This window comes from Haemorhous mexicanus, chromosome 13, assembly GCF_027477595.1.
Source record: "Haemorhous mexicanus isolate bHaeMex1 chromosome 13, bHaeMex1.pri, whole genome shotgun sequence".
NCBI lineage: Eukaryota > Metazoa > Chordata > Aves > Passeriformes > Fringillidae > Haemorhous > Haemorhous mexicanus.
This window is the reverse complement of record NC_082353.1, coordinates 9,041,383-9,062,948: the sequence shown is the minus strand read 5'-3', so window position 1 is coordinate 9,062,948 and position 21,566 is coordinate 9,041,383. Positions and strand designations below refer to the sequence as shown.

Sequence of the window (21,566 nt, the reverse complement as noted above, 5' to 3'; positions counted from 1 at the left end):
GCAGTAACATTTTAAGTAAATTTTGATCTTCACACTTTTGTATAAAATATTTAACACTTTTGGGTCTTCCTTTAGTTTGTGATGTGGTGATTCTTTCACATCCCACTGTTCAATTAAAATATAAGATTTTCATGCTCAGATTAGTCATCAAACAAGAAAAGAGAGAAATTTCAATGGTAATACAATGCCAAAAAAAAAGAGCTTATTTTATATATTTTCTGTAACTCTGAACTCTTAATTTTCTGTTCATCCCAGTGCACTGCAAGGTGGAAGGCATTTAGTACCTTACTGCAGGCTGTATGAGTGAACCTCACCTTCCACATCTCTTCACACCAGACAGATCAGTTTTGATGATCTAGTATATTGCAAAAATGCATTTATTTATGAATGAGGTATTTGGGCCTCAGAAGGAAGGTGAGGAGAGGCAGGAGCAATGAGTGGCCTCTGCAGCTGTGCCAGCTGGCTGCTGTGCCCCAAGCGGGCAGCAGCACTGGAGCAGCTCCTGCCATAATCCAGCCCACGAGCGGCTTTGGGGAAACCTCCGGAGGGCTCCTCCTGGACAGCAGCTGATGGCACAAGGAATGTTGGCTTGGGAACAGCCAGGCTGAAGGAGGAATTAGGTGGGGTTTTGGCATAAAAGTTACTCCAGTTAGCAGTTCCTGTCTTAGCATCACCTGACAATGAAATGTCAGTGCAGGTGAGTCTAAGCAAAACATGCCCGTTGTCCTGCCAGCTGTGCTTTTCCCCCTTGTCTGGGAAGGCTGCACCATGTGCTGGCCATGGCTGAAGAAATCCAATTGCTTCTGAGGCTGCTGCTTCCACATGACCTTAAACCACTGGCAGACATTAAGAGCAGTGTGTCTTTAGCTGTGTGCGACGTGGAGTGGATGCTGCTCCATGAGGAAAGCTGTATGCACCAGCCAGGAGTGAAACACAGTCAATTTTTACCACCTGGTACAAGAACTCTGTACAGACAGTTCTGTGGGTTTCCCTCCATGTCAGGATTTTCAGACTAAAACAAAGCTAAGCATAACATCACCCGTGGAAAAACTATGTTGTTCTGTATCACCAACATTCATTTCAGTTTTACAGAGGAAATCCAAATAATGTGAGGTCAAACAATATACAAGGCACTTGTTAAGTTTTGTTTTTACTGCATGGGAAAGGAACAAAAAGGGTAGGGTTCGGCCACCTTGTTAGTTTAAAGTGTTTAAAATGTCAATTTTCCATGTTCTGTTCATTAATCTACTCTGTTTTCTCTTGTCTGCATTTGATTTTTTTTTTGGACAATTTTATTCCGTATTTTTATGAATGTAATCTAAGTCTTGATTTCTAAGTATGTGCTAAAACTTAATGTCATGCTATAAACTCTTAGCAGTTTTTATCAATTATGTTTATATTGTGTAATAGAAGAGGTGTTACATTGCAAACTAAACAAAGGATTATGATTTTTGTTTAAAATTTAAATATGAATTAATTCTTTCCGATGTTTTCAGCTGAAATGGTTATGGCTTTCTGGAGGCTTACAGCTAAACTTGCTCTGCCTTTCTGATTTATGCTATAGTACATATTCTGAACATTGATTTTAAAAAGTCTCCATTTTTTTGAACTCTAGAACCTTCACTAAATCCCAGTAAAGTCCTCTAAATTCCAAGAGCAGTAAGCGTGGTTAATAGTTTGTCAGCCTGGCATATTAACAGCTGCATTGTTATAGAGCTTAATTTGACTTTTCTCTGTGTACTTTGTAGTCCAGTCTGCTTCGTTCTGACATGGGGCTTGGCAGTGCAGCTCAGCTGTCATCCTCTGGGAAGCCTGGCACACCCTACTACCCATTCTCTGCCACCAACCAGCGCCGCCGGCCGCTGCATGACTCATCAGCTCTTGGTAAGGGATACAGACACCTTGCAACTCTTGTTCATGGTGCTTCTCTGCAGCCTTTATTTTGGTTTTTTGACAATTCATTTCATATACAGGAGATTGCTCTGTGCTGAGCAATTGAAATGACATCAAACTGCTATATAAGAGAAAAACTGGAATTATTAACATTTTCTTTGGGATGCTAGCTTCGATTCAGCACTGGTCAGTCTGGCTTACAGAACAAACAAGAAACTCTAATAAAACCCTTAATTGCAAAAGCAATAATGACAGATGGATAGGAGCTGATGACCAGCTGAGTGCCCTTAACCCGTGCCATCATTAACTCCTGGAAATGCCTGACCTTGAGGTCATTACCATTATTTAGTAGGGGAAGGACACAAAGGGGAAACAATTATCCTTTTATATGCTAAAAGTAACTTTATTCAGGGCAATATATAGTTCATTGTAATTGGTTCAACATGCCTTTAAAGATCTTAGCAATTGGAGGCTAGTAGTTTATCCTAAAATCAAACTACCTTGCAAAATATGCAGGCAGGAACTTGCTTAAAAATTGTTATAATCCTGTGACAGTATTAGTATTTTAATCGGGGAATAGGTTGAGGTGAATGGAATTTTCACACTTGGTCACAGACAGTGGTAATATTTTATAGCTTTCTAATTCTCTTGAATCAGAGAATCAAGAATGAGCCAGCTGTTCTATAGTAACAGCTGTAAGACTATTGTGAATAATTGGGTGTGCAAATTAAAAAAAAATCTTTTTGGTATAAAAAGAGAGACTGTAACCTTATATTCTAGTTTACCATTATATTCCAGTTATATAACCTTATATTCTAGTTACCATATATTTAGATATTAGTGTGATAGGTGGTTAGAATTTCTCTAATTATATAGTTGAGTCCTTAATGCTCCTCATTCTGTATAGCACTTCTATTCCATAGTAAAAATCTTGTTTGTTGGAACCATGTAACTCCAACCATACTTTACCCAAAATAAAATGTTCAAACACAAATTGCTTCGTGAAGTAACTTTAATATTAACTATAACTGCAAACTTCTTTGGCACTAAAATAGTCCTGAACACGTTTGAAATAGTTTTTTACATATTGTTTTTATAAAAAAATATTACTTTAGAATCAAATCTTATATATCATGGGACCATTTCATTTGAAAAAGCCCTCTAAAACCATCGAGTCCAACCTTTACCCCAGCACTGCCCAGTCCACCACTAACCCCTGTCCCCAGGTGCCACATCTACACATCTTTTAGATCCCTTCAGGGATGGTGTCCACCACTTCCTGGGCAGTCTGTTCCAGTGCCCAACAGTCCTTTCAGTGAAAAAATTTTCCCTGATATCAAACCTAAATTTCCCTTGGTGCAACTTAAGGCTATTTCCTCTTCTCCTAATGTATGTGTGTGTATATGTATTTTAAAATACCATATTTGTATGATCTTGACTTGTTGTCAAACCAACTGCCATTTAACTTGAGGTTGGCTGACTTTATGAAGATTGCTGTAAGTATTCCTGCTGCTCAGAATACCAGAACAAACACAGCACCTGTTTCAGAAAAGGAACACTCTAACAAAACCTCAGTGGAATTGTTTACAGCTTGAAAGGCTGGTTGAACTTCCAGAGAAAAGAACTGTGTTTTAAGCTGCTGCTGATGGTGTTTTAGCCCACACTGAATTGGTTTTAGTGAGGAACTACTTCCAGTAGTAACCTGCTCTGGGTTTGAGTAGCAGGGGGTGTTGGAGCTGGGCACAGGGTGCTTGAGAGCTGCAGGGAGATCAGTGTGTGTAGCAGTCACTGAGATGGTCCTGAACGAGATTCCTGTTTCCTGTGCAAACTGTATCGAGTTTGGGAAATTCCTGATATTATTAAATCAAACAAATGGAAGTGAAGTGTGGAGTTTTCAGAGAATATTTAGCTTTTTCTTTGAAAGAGAAGCTCAGGGGGTATAAATGTGTTTAAATTCCTCTTTCTGTCATGATTGAATCTGAGGCTTGTAGCCTGGGAAATGGCAGGTGGTGGTTACAAATTCATGGAAATGTTTTTCCAGGAATGTCAGGAGGAGGAAGTAATCTTTTATCTCACGTCTTTCCAATAGCTTGAGAAAGTATGTCTGAGTTTAAATTTTTATTTTAATGGACTTGTTAAGTGCTACAAATCTGCTGCCTGAGAATGCCTAACAAAATCAAATTATGCCCATTTTATCCCTGAGAAGGAGTTGTCTGACCAGGATTATAACAAGCTCTTGTTAAATTTCATATTAAATTGCATTGAAAGCAAGCAGTGTTCTCTTCCAGGTGACATTCTGAATCCAATGTAAATATGTTTTCCAAAAGTCCTTTTCTTTGTGAGCATACCCTATGGGAAATGATGAGAGTAAAGATATCCAGCAGATATTTCACTTTATCTCACCTTTATCTTGTCATATCATCAAAAATGTTCTGAATGAAAACAGAAAAATAAGAATTTTGTGTTTTAATTAAAGACTTTATTGGTTAACTGTTGAACTGGTAATCTCACCAGATACTCATCTTCAAAAATCAGTAGATTTGTAATTTGCATGCAGAGTTTTCAGATTAATTTTATTAGCATCTGAATAAACTGGTTCAGATTCTTGGTTTAGGTAGGGGAATTGCTGGGTACTTCTGTTATAATACAGCACCCACTGGAAGAAAGAAGCAGGTATCCTACCTCCAACTTTACTATTACATGCAAATTTGAGATGTATTGACTTTACTCCTCAAGGAGAGTAATTAGGTCATTAAATTTGCTGTTTATTTACAACCTTGGTAGACTAAAAACTATAAAATGTACATCACCTTAGTATTCTTAGAGCATAAATCAGGTCAAATTCCTTTTGGATAGTTCTGTCTTTACTCTGATGTGCAGAAAAGAAAACATTTCTCTTGCTAATAAGTCCTTTTCCCCTCCTTGTATATCTCAAAACCATACTTTGTTTTTTAGGAGGTGTATAAGGTCATAAGTATACCCTTCACAGTAACTGTTCTTAGGAATAACTGTTTTCCTTAGGAAAAGAATTGAAAGTAACTATTTAGCAAAGCTGTATTTTAGAGGAGAACATGGTTATGCTACATTTTTATATTGATGTGAAAGACAAATCTCTTTGCTTGGGAATAAAAAAAAAAGGCATGAAATTGGAAAATAAGACATTCATCATGGAAGGAAAAAACTGAGCAGTGTAGCTATTTATTCTTTCTCACCTATAATGTAGATACTTGATGAAATGCTATTTTTCTTGTACAGATCCTCTACAGACAAAGAAAGTAAGAAAGGTGCCCCCTGGTTTGCCTTCTTCTGTAAGTACTACATTTTTTACTTCTGCTGATAAAAATTGGGCTCAAGTTGCATTCTCCTTACCTGCCATACATACCAATTACTTAACTTCAGCACTAGGAGGGCTGTCTGCTGGACATGAACAGCCAGGCTAGGTAATTGGGAGTGGTTCTGCAGGACTAAATACACATTTGATGTGGAATTTTTAGATTTCATAGCAGTGATTTGTAGCTCGCTCATATGCTCCTACCCACTTGTCCCTGTCATTTGAATTCCTCTCTTGGGAAGAGAGCTGGGCCAGGAGCTGTCAAAGAAGATCTCCTGTACAGGTCTTTTGATGTTTAATTAGTCATTATGTTGCTGAACAGGAGGACAGACAGAGATTAATAGCTGAGAATCTTAGAAATTTACATTTGTAATAATCCCAGTGGAGCTGAAGACATTAAGATTCGGAGGACATGTACAGCTCAGCTTGCCTCAGTAGGACTGAGGTTATTAATATGCATAAATCACCGAGTCAGATGTTCATTGTGAAGTCCTGGTGGATTTTAAAGCCTTCATTAAGCCTTTCCTAACTTCAGCCTAGCATCAGGAAAGCTTTCAAGCAACTAGTTTGTTGATCCCTCTTTGCTTGAAAATTTATCCTTCGAGAATAAAGGGCTTTGATAAAAAAGGTTGGAAGGGTTTTGGTGGAAAAATCATTAATGGCTGTGATAATCTAATGCTGTTGGGGTGTTTTGTGGTATTAAATATGCTTTATTCTTAAAAGGAAGAAAATTGTTTATAAATGAATCTGCATTTAAAAATCCACGTGAAGTGAAAAATCCCCAGTGAAGGACAGAATTATTTTTTCCCTTGCTCAGAACAAACAGGAGGGGAGGGGGAAGCTCCGCTGCCTTGCGGGATACATCTCTTTGTTGTGTAAATGGATGTTGGGCTTTTATTTGGCAGTACTTAACACATGGGCGCAGGTGCACTTGGATGAGTCATAACTCAAAGCCGGATAGGCTGAATAGAACACACTGCACAGGAACAGCAATATAGTGGGAGCAAAATGGGGCTGAGCTTTTCATTTCGTATTGAGGCTGAACTACTGATGGTGTCCTCTAGTCCTCGCATCTCCCCTGTTCTCTCCTCCCTCTCCTTCCCTTCTTCCTCCCCCGGCTCACGATGCTACAGACAGAACGCGGGATCTGAAATCCTGTTTTAACAGTACTTCCAGATGGAGCTGAGATAGTGTGGATAGCCTGGGGCAGCTGTGCTCTGAACCTGCAGCCTACCTGGAAGCCAGGATTGCAGCTGCAGGCACTCTTAAAAGCTTTTGCTTGCATAAGCACTTGGGCCCCACTAGAGGCTGAATAGCTGCTTGATAAACAAAATGAACACAATGCCTCAAATCATTATTCCCGAGGCCAGGAATATTCTTCTTTCCCCCCCTCCCTTTTTTTTTTTTCCCTCTTCAGCAGCAGCTAAAAATAGTTTGGCAATTTACATTTTAACAGTTGCGTGTTATGTAGGGTGGCTTTACAGTCTAGCAGATGATTTCTGCTAGATTAACAAAAATATATTTAAAATGTCAGAGAAGCTGGAACACATAGCAGTGCAATTTTCATGAAATTTATTACAGTAATTCTAGGCAGTAATAAAGCTTACGCTACATGTTTAATATTTAGTAGCATCAGCCAGGTAAAGAGATCATTTTGGAGAACGAAAGATTTTTCTCATTTGTCATACCAGGGTTTAATTTTAACAAGCAGTGTTTTTCAAATGGTTTTCATTTAATTCTTTTTCTGTAAGATTGGAGACGATGAAATGCTGATAGATTTTATTTGTATTGTACCAATCTGTGCAATTAAGTGCAGTTACTGTGAATAATCAATGATTGTGATGCTGCAGGTTTTAAGCACTGTTTCTCTATATTTCAATGCTTTCACTGCTCAATAGAGCCTTGAAGTAAAATGACACGTTACCAAAAAAAAAAAAAAAATTTGAGATCCTGCGTATGTGGAAAATGATACAAAACTAAATTTCACTGAGCATCATGAGAAATTTAAATTGAGTAGATCATTATGTAAGTGTAGTCTTTATTTTAAATATACTTTCCTAAGAAGTCGGAGTGTATTGTGGGAAAAAGTTGCTTTAGTGCAGAGAAGTTTAATTACAATTTGAAAAGTCAGAGGAAAGATGATACTTAATTTTGTTATACAAATTTGTATTTTTTAATTTTTCAGTTTCTAAAATATTGGTTTCTGCAATGTTTTTGTTAGTATAAGGCTGCCATGTCAACAAATACTCAGCAGTAATTTAATTTCCTAGATAACTGTAATTTAATAACAGTCTTTTAAGTAATAATGATTCAAAAAACCCCAAACAACTCTTCCTCTAGTTTGTTTCTTTTTCCCTTGGTTTTACATGGCATTTTCTGAAATTATTTGTTTTCAGGTTTATCTTTTTTAATGTTTTCTTATCAGGGCCTAAAGTAAAAACAGTTACAGAGAAAAGTGCTGGTGAATTGCTTGGCTTCTTTCTGGAATGCAACTCAATCTGAATTTGTCCTCTTACTGTAAAAATTAAATGTTCCAGGCAAATGCATTTTTAAGTTTTTGTGTTGTGACTTGTTAAGTGGTGACTCACTGCCCAAAACATTTTGAATGTTGACATGCAAGCATTTACGTTAAACTACAACTACTAAATTTAAAGCACTCTGAGGAGGATAGAAATTAAAAACCATTTTTTTTAAAAGCCAAGTTTGAGTGAACAGCAAGATTGTGATGCTGTTTATCTTATAGGGAGGAAATACTGTTCAGTGAGTTATGTTGTCTTCAGAGATTGAAAACTGTTGTGTTTCTGAGAATTCTTCTGATGGTAGGAGTTAAGTAAGCCAGACACTAATAAAATCATGTGACCTAAAACCAGAGTAGCTCCTCGGCCAGGCAGAGCAGAGTGTCAGGGCTTCCAGAGAGCTGCTCAGGCTGCACAGGGAGAAGACAAACAAGGGAGGCTCGCTCAGAAATGCCCAGGGACATCATCATCCAAAAATGGATGGGCTGTGAGCAGAAACCTCCTATTTACATGTGGAGTCAGGAAATATTTCAAACTAACATTTGTTACTAGTACCATAATCAGTGGCTATCATGAGGTCATAATTCTAAGTAAAATAGTGTGAATATCTATCATCATTCTTTTGCTATTTAATTAGTGTCATATCAGAGAAATAACTGGAATACATTGTATCTGTTGATTTTTGTTACAGAAAATGAGCTGTGACATACAGACATAAATGTCTGCTTGTTTTCTGTGCAGTTTCTAATAAGTATTTTGAGTATATTAGGCTTTCCATAGTACCTGAGATGTTCAGTTAATATTAAACTTTGGATTGCACCTATTAAATAAGAAATTGTCAAATTAGTATTTTCTGATACCAGGGATTTCTTTCTAAATCCAAATTTATATTTTTCAATACATGTAAGACAACTTGTAGTTTCATTACAGGGGGTTCTCATATATCACCCTCCATGATATGTGTATAGTCCATGGGTGCTAATTTCTTGCAAGAACTATTTTTGGTGCAAAGATACAGCAAACTGTGTTTGCATGCACAGAACTGCCTCCCATTTAAGGCACTTTTCTTTCTGTTTCCTGCCAGTCTTTTAAGACTGAGCTTGTAGAGATGTTTCAAAACATGTCACATAAAGATACTAATGGCACAAGAAGAAAAATAATAGATGTTACTCCCTTCTGTGTTCTCTCCTTCCTCTACCCCTCCTAAAGGATAAAAGGGGATTATTTGAAATGGTAGAATGGGAAGTATCTTCTGAATGATTTTCTGAAACCAAGTTTTTGAGAGTTCAAGGTTTATACTGTATTAGAAATAATATAATGTTCACCACAGTGAGTGGTCTCTGTCAGTATTAGCAATTTCCATGTGTATTGAAGTAGCCTGGTGTAAAGCAACACCACTGGAATACTGCATGAGCTGTGTGGCTCTGAATCAAAACTTCAGAGCATCCTGGCAGATACTTTGTGTGATGTTGAACTGACTGTGATGTTGTGTTTAACTGACTTTCTAGGGAGACATGTTTTGGTAAGATTTTTTTTCCCACTGCCCACAAACAGTGCCCAAATGTGAAAAGCAGGATTTGGTTTGTTCAGATCTGTTCTGAACCGCCTTGCACAGTCAAATGATACATTCAACTGTCACTTGTCTTTAATGGTGAGAGCTCTCAAAGCCAGCAGGAGCTCTCCTGACCCTCTCCTCTGCTGCACTGCTGTGTTTTAGAAAGCAAGTTTAAATAATGAAACTGAGTAAATAAATCTTTATGGATAATGCCACACAGAACTTAGGATTTCTTCCTCAGTACACAGTCTTCCATCTTCTGCTTTCTGCTTGTTCTTTGGTTGCTTAATTTATGGAATAAAGTCTTTAGGGACTTGCTCAGTACTGCTTTTTAAACACTGTGTACATCTATGTACCTGAACAAAATGCAAATGTATAAAACATCCAACCTCTAAATTATCTTACAAACCAAGTAAAAATATTTGAGATGTTATGTTTAATAAGAAGAAGGTCTGTTTTTCTGGTTAGATTACTGTAGGGTTTTTTTCAACATGGCCTTTATTTGAAATCTATCTGAAAACCGCAGTAGCCTCAGATTATAGCATCCCACCTGCTCTTTGCTGCATGAGAACATTTAGCTGTCATTAAACAAGCAGGCAGCCCATTGCAAAGTCCTGCTGTGAGAGTTCAGCTTGAGTTCTCACTGAATTAAGGTGAAGGTACTCGAGCAACCCTCTCTTAAAAGCTTTTTTTAAAAATTGCAGTCAGATTATTTTTCCAAACTAACTGTCCTGTCATCTGACTGTGGTGAACTAATGTAAGGCTGCTTAATTGAGAGATCATCTCTGAAAATCCTGCGACTACATACATCCATGATGGATATATAATGATGTCAAATAATTTCTCTGTGTTTGGATTTACTGGAGGTAGTTTAATTTTGAAGTATTCGTAACATATCAAAACGAGTGTATTGGATGTTCCTAAATTAGAGTGTAGATTTGCATAAAAGAACCTTAAATTTTGTGCATAGTTAGAAGAAATGTTATTAAAAAAATACTAATGAGTTGCAGCTCATGTTATTTAGGGAGAAGTTACATGGAATTTGTGCAACTCTGCTTTTCCTCAAAGATGAATGTGTCCATTACCACAAATTGGTGTGGTGTTTTATAACAATAGATAAGGATAGAAGCTTTTCTGAAGACTATTTCTTACTATCTTTTGCTTGATAATACTTGTGGCTTTGGTGGGAAGATGTTTATAATGCTTGAAGTGAGCTGGGAAATCGTGAGGAATGTTGTGTTGCTGGACTTCCGTGGGCTGTTGAAGTGAGCGGTTTCCCTTTGCTTGCTTGCTCAGCCCCAAAGTGGGGCAGGCTGCTTTGCCTGTGACTGAGCCGTTTGTCAGAAATGGCCAGTGCAAAAGCAAAACAAATGCTTTTCAAAAGAATGGTACTGAAAGTAAAGCACTGCATCATTTTTAAGTAAAATTTCAGATGTAGATGTGTCTTTACACAATGAAGCAAAGAAATTGAATTAAATTATCTCCTATTTTAATGCCACAGTTGCTTGTGACATCAGATTTTATAAAGCGGGCAAGTTGTTCAGTCTCGGAGATGTAGTTGTGGGATTTCATTCCATTTGCACCGATACCCAGAATTAGTTGTTAGTTCTTCCTTTCTGTAAGGTACAGGCGGGTTCCTGATCCTGGATGTCAGAAGGATTGTTTAGCTTGTGACAGCTCTCGGCTTCCTTCGCAGAGCAGTTGTGCCGAGCAGCGAGCTGGAGCACAGCAGAAGGGGAGGGACGCAGGGCGCTCCGTGCCGAGGCACAGCTAGCCCTCAGCGTGTCGCCTCGCCATGTTCCAGAGCTCCCTCACGGCGAATCGCTGCCTCCGTCTCGGCGGCGTGTGCGGGCCGGGCCGGGCCGGGCGCAGGTCGTGCCTCTGGAGCCCCCTGCAGGCCGAGGGCGCCAGCACAGGGCACGGCCGGGCCTGGAGGGAGCCCCGGGCGGGCCGGGCCGGCAGCGGGAGCCGCCGTCCCCGCCGTCCCCGCAGTCCCCGCCGTCCCCGCCGTCCCCGCAGTCCCCGCGCGGCTGCGCACGGCCATCGGCCCGGCCCGCTGCCGTGCGGTGCCGGGACCGTGAGCAGGGAGTCTGGGGCGAGTTTCAGTAACAGCCGCAGGGTTTAAAACTCTTCTAAGGTCTGCATAGGTTTCCGTGTTGGATAGGTTTTTAGCACGTTTTGTGGTGATTATCTGGCTTCTGATAGGAGAGTTTATTGCCTCAGGATAATTAACATGTTTGTTTACTTTTTAATGCAGATATGGGTAGTTAAGACCTTCCTAGAGGGCTTTCAAACTGTAAGTGCTTTATATTGCCAGAAAAATAATAGAACTTTCTGAACTTGAGCAATATCCTATCAAAGTTATATTTGAATGGTTTTGAAACAAATTTCAAACTTCCTCTAAGAAATTATTTTGGGATTGATTGTGAATAATGGGATATGCATCACTTTTTTCCTCATTCTTCCCATTCCAAAAAAATACTTGTTTAATAACTTAAATATCTCATAAAATTCAATAATTTAAACTTGAACATTGAATAAATTCATTATTATTTAGAGAACTACTGAACAGAAAAGTCCTGGCTGCAGTTTCCTATTAAAAAAAAAAAAAGTTATTTTTTTATTCATATCTGCTACAGCTAACTGGAGTTTTGCAGAAAAAAAAAGAGCCCAACTCAACAACAAAATCCCCAACAACTATCCCTCAACCTTGTAATACTGCAAGGTGAAAGCAGTGGATAGCAATTAATATCTATTTAATTAGTATTTACTGTCTATTTGCTATCCCTTCAAACTCTTACCTTGGTTATAGTAACATGGATGTTAAATGTGCAGTTAAAGACAAACCCTTTGAAAAGGAAAACCACCAAACTATTTTAGCTCTTGTGTGGATTAGCAAATTAATTTGCATAAAACATCATCCTTTGGATATTGGCAGGAGGGATTGCCTATAAAATTTAGTCTACTGGGTTATTTTAAATTGCCTTCCATACAGCTCATCTGCTCCATCTCTGCTGAGCAGCATGCTTAGTGGCTGGTTAACACAGAAGGCTATCCTTCCAGGATTTTAAAATAAATTAACATTTACTTAGCTGATGAATTACATGGAGGACAGTATAATAAGCATTGTGTTTTCCCCTGAAAACAGCCAGGTTTCTTTCTTACAGCTTGAAATCTTGTCTATCCTGACAGCTACATTATGCAGCATATTCAATGCATGGCTTAGCAATGGTCCTAACTCTGGCTTTGCTGTAGTTAATCATCATAAATGTTTGGCTTTAAAATAAGTTGTATTTGGAATCCAAAGATGTGTAGGTTTTTTTTCCTGAATTTTTGCTGGACGAACAGCTCAAAATTACTATGTATATTTTAGATAGCAACAGGTTTTTCTGTATCAGTTCCAGTCTGTCTCTCCTGTTCAGGTTCCCGTTTTCTTAGAACTGATAAGAACTTTATCACTTGTGAAACTTCTGTTCCTCTTTGAACGTGGTTGAAATTGATAAGAAGTTCCAGCCTTGGACAGTGTGGGGTGGAAAGGAGAGAGTTCTAGGACAGTTGCCTTTGCCTTTTTTCCAAAGCTAGAAGGTTAACCTAGCCCCTAAGAAAATAATGGAAGTTGGTAAGAACAAAAGATCTGGTTTCCCTATGGAAAGCAGGCTTGGGCTCTCACCATGTTACTGTTTTTTTTCAACAAGACTGAAGCTAGCTGTCCACAGGGATGTACTTGATACTTGGTTTGCACATCACAGTTGCTTTTGTTGGTGAAAGAGGAGCTTTAATTTCTAGTAGCACATAATTTAAAGGGATTTTGTGTAATTTGTGTTAGAACATCTAAAATAACAAAACTGATCGAAGGCATTAACCTTTTTAAAGCATTTTGATATTTCAGGTTTGTGGAATATGTTTGACTAGAGAATGGCTCATCTGTTGAGACAGTTATGTAACTATCTTTCATATGGTATAACATTCAGTAATCTGTGGAAATTGTGTTTATTTTTTATAAATTCCAGTGATGAATTACATATGCTTTATGGTGTATTTGCTTTGTGACTCTGACAAATGGAACAAAAATGTATTTCACATAAAAGTTTGTTTTCAGGGAGAATGTGAATGTGGTTCATTCACAAAATCTCTTAGTGTTTAAATCATCTTTGAAAATATTCTCTTACAGGTAGCTTCATTTATTTTTAGGTCAGTATTTCACTCTGCATCAGCTTTCATAATCTCTTTACATACTTTAGGAACAGGCAGTTTATTGTTTTTGACACACACTACAGGGTCATGAGTGGAAACAATTCGGGCTACAAAGTGCATGTCAGTTCAGTGTTCCTCTGCTGACGGCATGTCTGTCTGAAATCAAGTTTAAAAAATTGGCCCTGTCTCCAGCTGACTTGTTTTGTCAGGCTGAGTCATAAGATTAACCCTTGACTTGTCACCAAGGAAAAATGGAGTAAACAACTGTACCCTGTACAGTACCACTTATCCAGCTATGATTCATTTCACTGTAACATGATTCTCTTAAGAAAACAAATTTCAGAGCAGCTGTTGCTTGGCTTAAATGAGGATTAGAAAAATTGCAACCACAAAACAAAAACTTGCTTTGGACTTCAGGGGCTTTTGGAATAGTTACCTGGTAGCAGTTCCTGCAAATGCAGTTATTGCTAACAACATAACATTTTTTTCAGCAGTCTTTCAAATTCTTCTGGTTTAGGTTCATATTTTATCCTGGTGAAAGTAAACTTATGAATGTGGTTTCAAGTTTGATATGCAGATGGAATTATGGCCTGATCCTGTATGGTCAATCAATGTACCAAATGTGAGAAACAATGTTTTCATACAGTAAATGTAGAGCAGATACAGTGATATGTTTCAAGCATTGGGCACTCAAGATTTTATTCCCAATGATGTAACTGAGTGTAGGACAAATAATTTCCTTTTCAGTAAAATGCAATTGTTATCCTTTTGATTTGTGGGGAAGCAAGCTAGGAGCAAATTCATTTAGTGACTCATTATGGAGGGACCAGTTTGTCTACAAACAGACGCTTGCAGTGGCGTTCCTCAGTTTTATTGATCATATTGTTGCTTTTGTCTTACCCATGTGCTGGTGAACAAGGTTAATGATTTACTTCTACTGATAAATGTTAATAGTGCTAGTAAACATTACTAGTTAATATTACCTATATATATTTTTGTTACACTGCTCTGTACGAGTATAGAGCAGCTGAACACAGAGCAGCCTCCCACCAATGCTACACAGTCAAGTTAGGTTTCTCTGCTTGATGTTTCTAACATTTTTCCAGTTGCTTATATATAGGTGGATAATGATTATTATTTGAAGGGGGCTTGATCATGCTCTTCATCTCTAATACAACTATTTTGAAAACTGGGCATGTGTGCATGGAGGTGCAGTAGCAATTACAACTATGCAGTTACCCTGGAAGTACTTCTAATGTTTCAAAAGTTTGCATGCTAAAATGATTTTTTTAAAGGGTTCTCTTACTACTTCAAGTCTGTAAGCTAAAAGTGTCTTTTCCAACTTTTCTAAGTTGTACATTATTCTGAAGTAGTGTTTTTAAGCTAGTCCACTATAAGAAGCAGCACATGCAAAGATCTGAAGATCTTTTAGCAAGTCTCATCTGTGGAGTCCTGAACATTAGTGAGAAGCTTTAAGGAACGGCATTGTTAGCTGCAAATCAAAGGTTCTTATGGACTCTCTGGGGACTGAAATGGGTCTTTGTGGTCCCTAGGGAAGAAGGAAGCTGCCAGTCACTCTGCAGGCCTGGCAATTTAATAGTCTGCAGTATAGTGATGTTCTTTTTTGCAGCTGCTGCTGCTACGCCTTTTGTATTGGAGAGGAGTTTGGTTCAGATATCATTAGCTTTGCTGCATAGTTAAACAGTTCTGGATGCGTAGTTTGACTTGCAGTAAAAATGCAAGTGTTCTTCAGCAGATGGAAACTTCAGGATGTATTTGCCAACATATTCTGAGCACAGTAGTCTAATTGACTGGAAGAGTTCACTGAAAAAGCATTTGAAGCTTGAGATGGGAATATTTTTTGTCAGTGTGTATATATTCTGTATATTTATAGACACTACAGTAGTTATGTCCTGAGATAATGGACATTACACAGAGATTTTTATCTGATTGTAGTATTCAGCTGCAGTCAGTTTATCACCCTTGTGAATCTTTTTAGTTCAGAGGGTTTCACTGACACACGAGGTGCTTGGCAGAATGAACCAGACTTCTGCAACTTACTTTCTCTCCCTGTAAATGGCTGAATTGAACTTTACCCATTTTTTTCCTTATCCTGAAATATTTTCCTGCTTTTGTCAGGAGGAAGGCAGGGAGAATTCGCAGCATTGGCAGTAGACACAACTGGAGGTGGAGAAACGTGGTTTTGTGTTAACCTTTTTTTCCCTGGATTGAAGTCAGTATCTGACTTAGCAGAAGCTCAGTTAATAACCAGCTGTGTTCACTTGTGGAAAATAAAAAAATGTACGCCTCATTAAGAGTTAATGTTAGTTAATGCCTCTGCTCAGTGAAGAAAGCAAAAAGGCCTACCAGGCATTGATAGTGTGCAAATATTGAGGGATCTCTGTGCTGGAAGTTGCAGTCTGTTTGCTGTATTGAATAATTCACGATTTTGTGCTGTGACGAAGTTGCTGAGGTCCTCTCCCCTTCTCTGCCCTGTCTGGTATGGGCACGTATGTGTGCTTTATTCATACAAAACTGTATTATTCAATATAAAGGGACCCTGGACTTTTGTTTCCAAGAGAATCCTTCCTTATAGGTTGTATACCCTATCTTAAAGATGGATTTTGGATGATTCCATACAGTGAAAATACTTACACGATTTTTTTTTTTTTAATTTAACCCAAGCACCTTTGTGTAGGTGTTGTCTGTGTCAGGGTCACTCCGTGCCCCGTCCTGCCCTGCTCGGAGGGTCCCGGAGCGCGGGGTGCTCGGGCTCTCCCCTGGGACTCGCTCCCAGCAGCTCCCCGCGCCTTTGGGAAACGTTTGCCAAAGTTGGAAACAACTTTAGACAGAGCCAGATGGCCGTGTGGATGGAGCTGCATCGAGCAGCGTCTGCACGGCCACAAGTGCTCTAATTTAATTAAAACAAAAAGCAGACGATTATCTCAGGGCTCAGGACGTGCCCATGTGCGGGTTCCCTGCGGCCCCCGGCGCGTAGGGCTGCGTGTGCCGAGCCCTCAGCGCCCGCGGGCCCGTGCGCGCCTCCTCCCGGGGCTGGGGCCGGGGCGCGGAGCGGGGGCTGGCGCGCCCCCCGCGCCCAACCCCCGCGCCGGCCGGAGATGGTTCAGTCCTGCTTTGCATAAGCCGCCTTTGAGCGCTCCATGTGCGCGGCGGCGGGTGGATGCCGTGGGGAGCGGGAGGCGGCGCGCTGAGCCCGGCCCGCGCCAGCCGCGCCATGTACTGCGCCTACCCCGTGCCCGGCGTGGGCAGCAGCTCCCTCATGTACTACTACAACGGCAAGACGGTGAGGGGCCGCCTTTGTCCGGGGCCGCCGGACCGGGCTCACGCAAGTTCGCTCCGGGGCCCCGCCGGCCCGGCTTCGCTGGGGCGGGAGCTCCCCGGGGACGCACGGCGGTTCGGGCTCTGAGGGGACCGGGCCGGGCGGGGACCGGGCTGGGGCGGGGGGCTGCTTTGTGCGACGGGGGACGGCCGGCCGCGCAAGAGCCGCCGAAGTTTGTGTTCCTGCGTGCCCGCGCCTTTTCTTTGGGGGTTGCAGGTTTGGCCGGGGTTGTTTTGGGTTTGTTTTTAAGCAGGGCCCTCCCCGAGCGCTGCGGGCTGCCTGTGCAGCGCTCGCGGGCCCCCGGCTCCGGCGGCCCGAGCCCCGGGCAGCGCCGCGCACCGGGCCGGCCGCCAGCGCTGCCCTGCCCGCGCCGGGCGCTCACCGCGGGACTTCGGAATCGTCAAATGTTCTGAGAACGCGGGAGGGGGGAATGCGGATTCCGGAGGGGAGGGGGGGCGGAAATCTCTTCTCTTTGGATTGAACTTAGTGGAAGTTGAACCAGGTATTTCTGTTTCGTGGTAGATAGTTCTGGTTTTTTAAATTAAAACACCAGTTCTGATTTTCGTGTGTAAAAATTAGCATACGATGGTAAATTAACAACGGTGTGTTTCTTCCAGTCTGTTTATATTGTATGTGGTTTTGGCTTTCTTCTGTTATAAAAATAGTATTAAGTAGGAAAAGGGGAGATGCTGATACTGATCTTTTTTTTGTGGCTTTTTCTTTGTTTTGTTTTGTTTCTTTATTACTGGTCTACCTCCCGTGGGCCTGTGTGAGTTTTGCTTTCATTAGTAAACTTTTTTTTGCCAAGATTTTTGTTCAATGGTAATTAAATTATGAATCTTTATATTCATAAAAGACGATGTGTACGAGCTTTTTGAATAACAGCAAAGGCACTGGAGGAGAGGTTGAGGAATCAGTAAAATCGCTTGGTCTCTATTTCATTTCCTTTGGTATAAATGCCAGCTGTCTTTCAAATATGAAATGATTTTTCTTTCATGTCTGCTCCTAGGCTAAAACAATCTGTTTGAAGTTTTATGTGAAGATATATATAAGACTTAAGTAAAATTAACTGTACAATACCCCTGAAGCAAAGGGAATATAACTTGCATGGAGTTTTGATTTTATTCTTTCTAGAGCACAGATCACTCTATTACAACATTTCTCTTTGTTCTTGTAGCAGGAAAAAAGGCTTTGATCTTATTAAGTATTTCCAGGCATATAGTAGATGGAAGTGCTGGTACTGTAGGAGGGCATGGCTTGAAAATTGATAGCATGTGCCTGTTATGGGTCAGAGGTGACCTTTATGAGCTTGAAAACTTAGTAAATAGATGACAAATCATATGATCATCCTATATCATGTTGCCCAAGGTTTTATTTAATTTTTTTTTAGAAAAACCTCTTAGTAACTTTTACCACTGTTTCTCCTAGGAATATTGCAAGTTTGCCTAAATTACTAATTTAAATATACATAAGGAGGTTATGTGGAGTTGTGGGATTGGTTTTTGTGTTAGCTTTTGAAGCACGCCTCTTGGTGTGTATGCCAAATCTTTGTATGAAGCTTTTTACAGTGAGAGAACAGTACATACCCTAATTTTGATGTCTTAGTGCTTTTATTTGTATTGTCTGATAAATTAGTGGTTGCTAGCATGAACCTCATTGTTCAAGTTGGAGATTTTTATTTAGATCATCGTATTAGATTTTGGGTGCTGGCATTCCTCGATACCTAATGTATGTAAAATCTAATTTATTTACTCACAAAATAAATGAGAAATCGCATGTAGAAAATGTGTAAACTTTTGATTAAAATTATTTTCTTCTTTTCAATTTCTTTAATCTGTAAGCCAAAACAAAGCTTAATGTTATGCTTAAAACTAAGCATATGAGCAGCCCAATAGAAGATTTGGTGAGGACTGACACATATAAGCCTGAAATATAAATCAGAGCCTTTTACTGTTAGAAGAAGTTGAGTTTTTTAAATTTCTTTGTTATAGGAATGACCCATCAAAGTAAAAAAGTAGTGATTTAATACAAATCTCTTGCTGTGGAGTGAAATTTTACTGTTATGTGTGATAGGTGCTATAGGAAAAAATATGTATTTCAAGAATCCCCTTTAAATCAAAAAGAAAAAAGACCTAATCTGTTTCATAAAGAAAATAAAGCAGTTACACTGTACTAGACATAGCCTGTTTTTTTTGTTCCTGTGTTTGGGTTTTTTTGTTTCTTTTTTGCCCTTCACCTGTTGACGTATAGAAAATACTCTCAGTTTAAGGAAAGCTTACAACATTTTTGTATAGAGCTTTTAGGAAAAAAAATTAAAACTGTACTTAAAAATTGTTTCTATCAATAAAGTTTTATCTTCTCTTTCACTCAAGTGCCATGCTGCAGACCTCAGCCCCTCAGATATTCCAAATACCTAATCTCCATCAGAAATAAAGCTGCAGAAATATTTAGGTAGAGATAATATCACAAATGTAAATTATGTCTTTTTGTGTTTTTTTTTTTTTTTTTTTTAACTAATGCACAATTAAGCAAACTTTGTCATTCGCTATGGCCTTTTCATTTGGATTTTAGGAAGTGCAACAGTACGGAAATGATATTTAATAGAAGTCTGATACCACCTTTGTGTTTAAAAGTAAAATAGACTCGCACGATTTCCACTGTTTTCAGTTCACCCACAAGTATAGAAATTAGTTATTTTCTAAATGTACTCTAGAATTATTTTAATATAGATGACAATTCAGTAATGTGTCAGTTATCACCAAAATAAGTTTTGCAAAAAAGATTATATTTTATTTTATATCACCTATTACTACTATTTAATATGAGAATAAATTTGTGAGTATATCCACTTTATTGTTTTATTTTGTGCATTTTATGGGTTGATTTAATGTACCAGTCTATGTACAAGTATATTTTATCATTAAATTAATATCTTATTTTTCTCATCATAGGCTGAGATTGAGCCCTTCTCCAAGGTGGGGAACCTGCATCTTATCTTTTACAGTAGATTTCTACAATGCCTATTTAAAAAGGACCCAAAAAAAGTCAGGAGATTTAGGTATTTTGCAGTGTGTTGTGATTTGCTTTTTGGTGAGCTAGCTTATATTGGGATATTTTTTGAAAAAATACTCTTTTCCTTGAGAATTTTGAGAGTGTAAAAAGCTTTTTATAAACATGTTGCTGATGAGCACGTGTATAGATGAACAAATACTCAGAGTGTGGGGAGAGCTGGGCGTGTGTGGGGTTTTTTAGGGCAGCAATTGCCGGTCCTGCGGCCGTCCCTGAGCGTTCGGGCAGAGCGGCACGGTGATGGTCCTGCGTGATGCTCAGCTGGCACGGCAGCATGCCTTGCTGTGCCTCTTCTGCAGTCACTGATGTACTAAGGCTTCTAACGGCCATGTAAAATGTTTTTGGTGTGTAAATCTTGGAGCAACCAGGTGCTAAGATTCAATTTTGCTTTTATTAGTATTGGGCCAGCTAGTACACAGGGAGGAAGGTACAATTAAAGCTGTTCTGTGCCATATGCTGCCCACAGCAACTTACGCAAGGTCAAAGCTAACATTTGTGCGTCAGGACAAATATAAGATCATCTGCAAAATCTCTAGGGGTACGCGGCTGTGGACATTGAATAAAGAGAGATAGTAAACACTGGTCAGCTGGATTTTTATTTCTTTCTGTTTCTCACTCTTTTCTTTCCCCTCCCCATCCCACTGAAAAACGATGAGTTACAATTCATCAGCCCAAGAGAGTTTTCCCTGCTCCACTCCATTGGGTTGAGCTGCCAATCTGCTGAGCAGTGCTCCCCTGCCAGAAGGGTGTCTTGTCTGCAACAAGCTTTATTAATGCTTCAAAGGGAAGGTTATGTCCATTTCCTTGGGCACATGGCAGCAGCCAGGGAAGGGCTCAGGTGCTGTATGGGCAGATCTGTGTTTCTCAAAACGCGCTCCAAGGAGGAACACGCCCCGTTTGCTCCCTGCCTTGGCTCCCGTTAGCACGTGCACAGCAAGGGCTGGCTGGAGAAATACAATAGTCTGTGCTGGAGGTGCAGAACCAGAGAGTGGCTTCAGAGAACTGAGGGACAAACGGAAAAGATGGCCTGTATCCACTGCTGCGTGTTTCTGAGGGCACTGCTGGTGCTGGGGATTCCTCCCGCAGCTCGAGCAGCCTTCTGAAATGCGGGGAACAGGTTAAGAAACAGGCAAAGTAGTTCAAGTGTTCTGGTTTTCGTTTCCTGAAAATCTGAATTCAATCAGGAATTTTTGAAGACATAGTTGCATGTGTCCCTTAGTGACAGCATGATTTGAAGAGTGTGGTGAAGAGATTTTGCTTAGGAAATAAAATATAAAAAGAATCTTCAAGCACTATAAACACGTATTTCTTCCTAATGTTGTTTTTGTTGCCTTACCTTCTTTTTCTTTCCCTCTCTAGTTCACACTACAATAAAAATAAAAACTACTAATAATAAAAAAACAGACCAGACCAGAAGGTTTCTCTATACTGAATTTGAGATTTTTGCTAAGTTTGTCTCTTGCTTTTTAACATGACTTTAAAATTGTCGTTCCCTTGGGAAGAAGCTAGGAAGTGCTTGTGCTGTTCATCATTACAGTGGGATTCTGCATTTCAAAAATACCCAAATAGGCATGTGTAGCATGCCTAAACTGCCTAAACATTTATTTAAGATGGAATTCAGTTTAGCTACTCTAAGAAGTTTGGATTTTATACCATCCTTAAAAAATA

The 21,566-nt window shown here is 39.6% G+C and overlaps 1 protein-coding gene across 10 annotated transcripts in view; it reads left to right on the top strand.

The window, feature by feature from the left end:
* Positions 1-21,566, top strand: part of TCF12 (transcription factor 12) — a 161,442-nt gene that overhangs the window by 104,951 nt on the left and 34,925 nt on the right. For 7 of the 10 annotated variants that reach the window (XM_059858280.1, XM_059858279.1, XM_059858277.1 and 4 more), the window contains exons 8-9: positions 1,749-1,884; positions 5,149-5,201. In XM_059858280.1, coding sequence (XP_059714263.1) covers positions 1,749-1,884; positions 5,149-5,201 — 189 coding nt within the window. Of the gene's footprint in view, positions 1-1,748; positions 1,885-5,148; positions 5,202-16,637; positions 16,794-21,566 lie in introns of those variants that run through there. The other 3 variants (XM_059858283.1, XM_059858282.1, XM_059858281.1) reach the window with 1 other exon arrangement.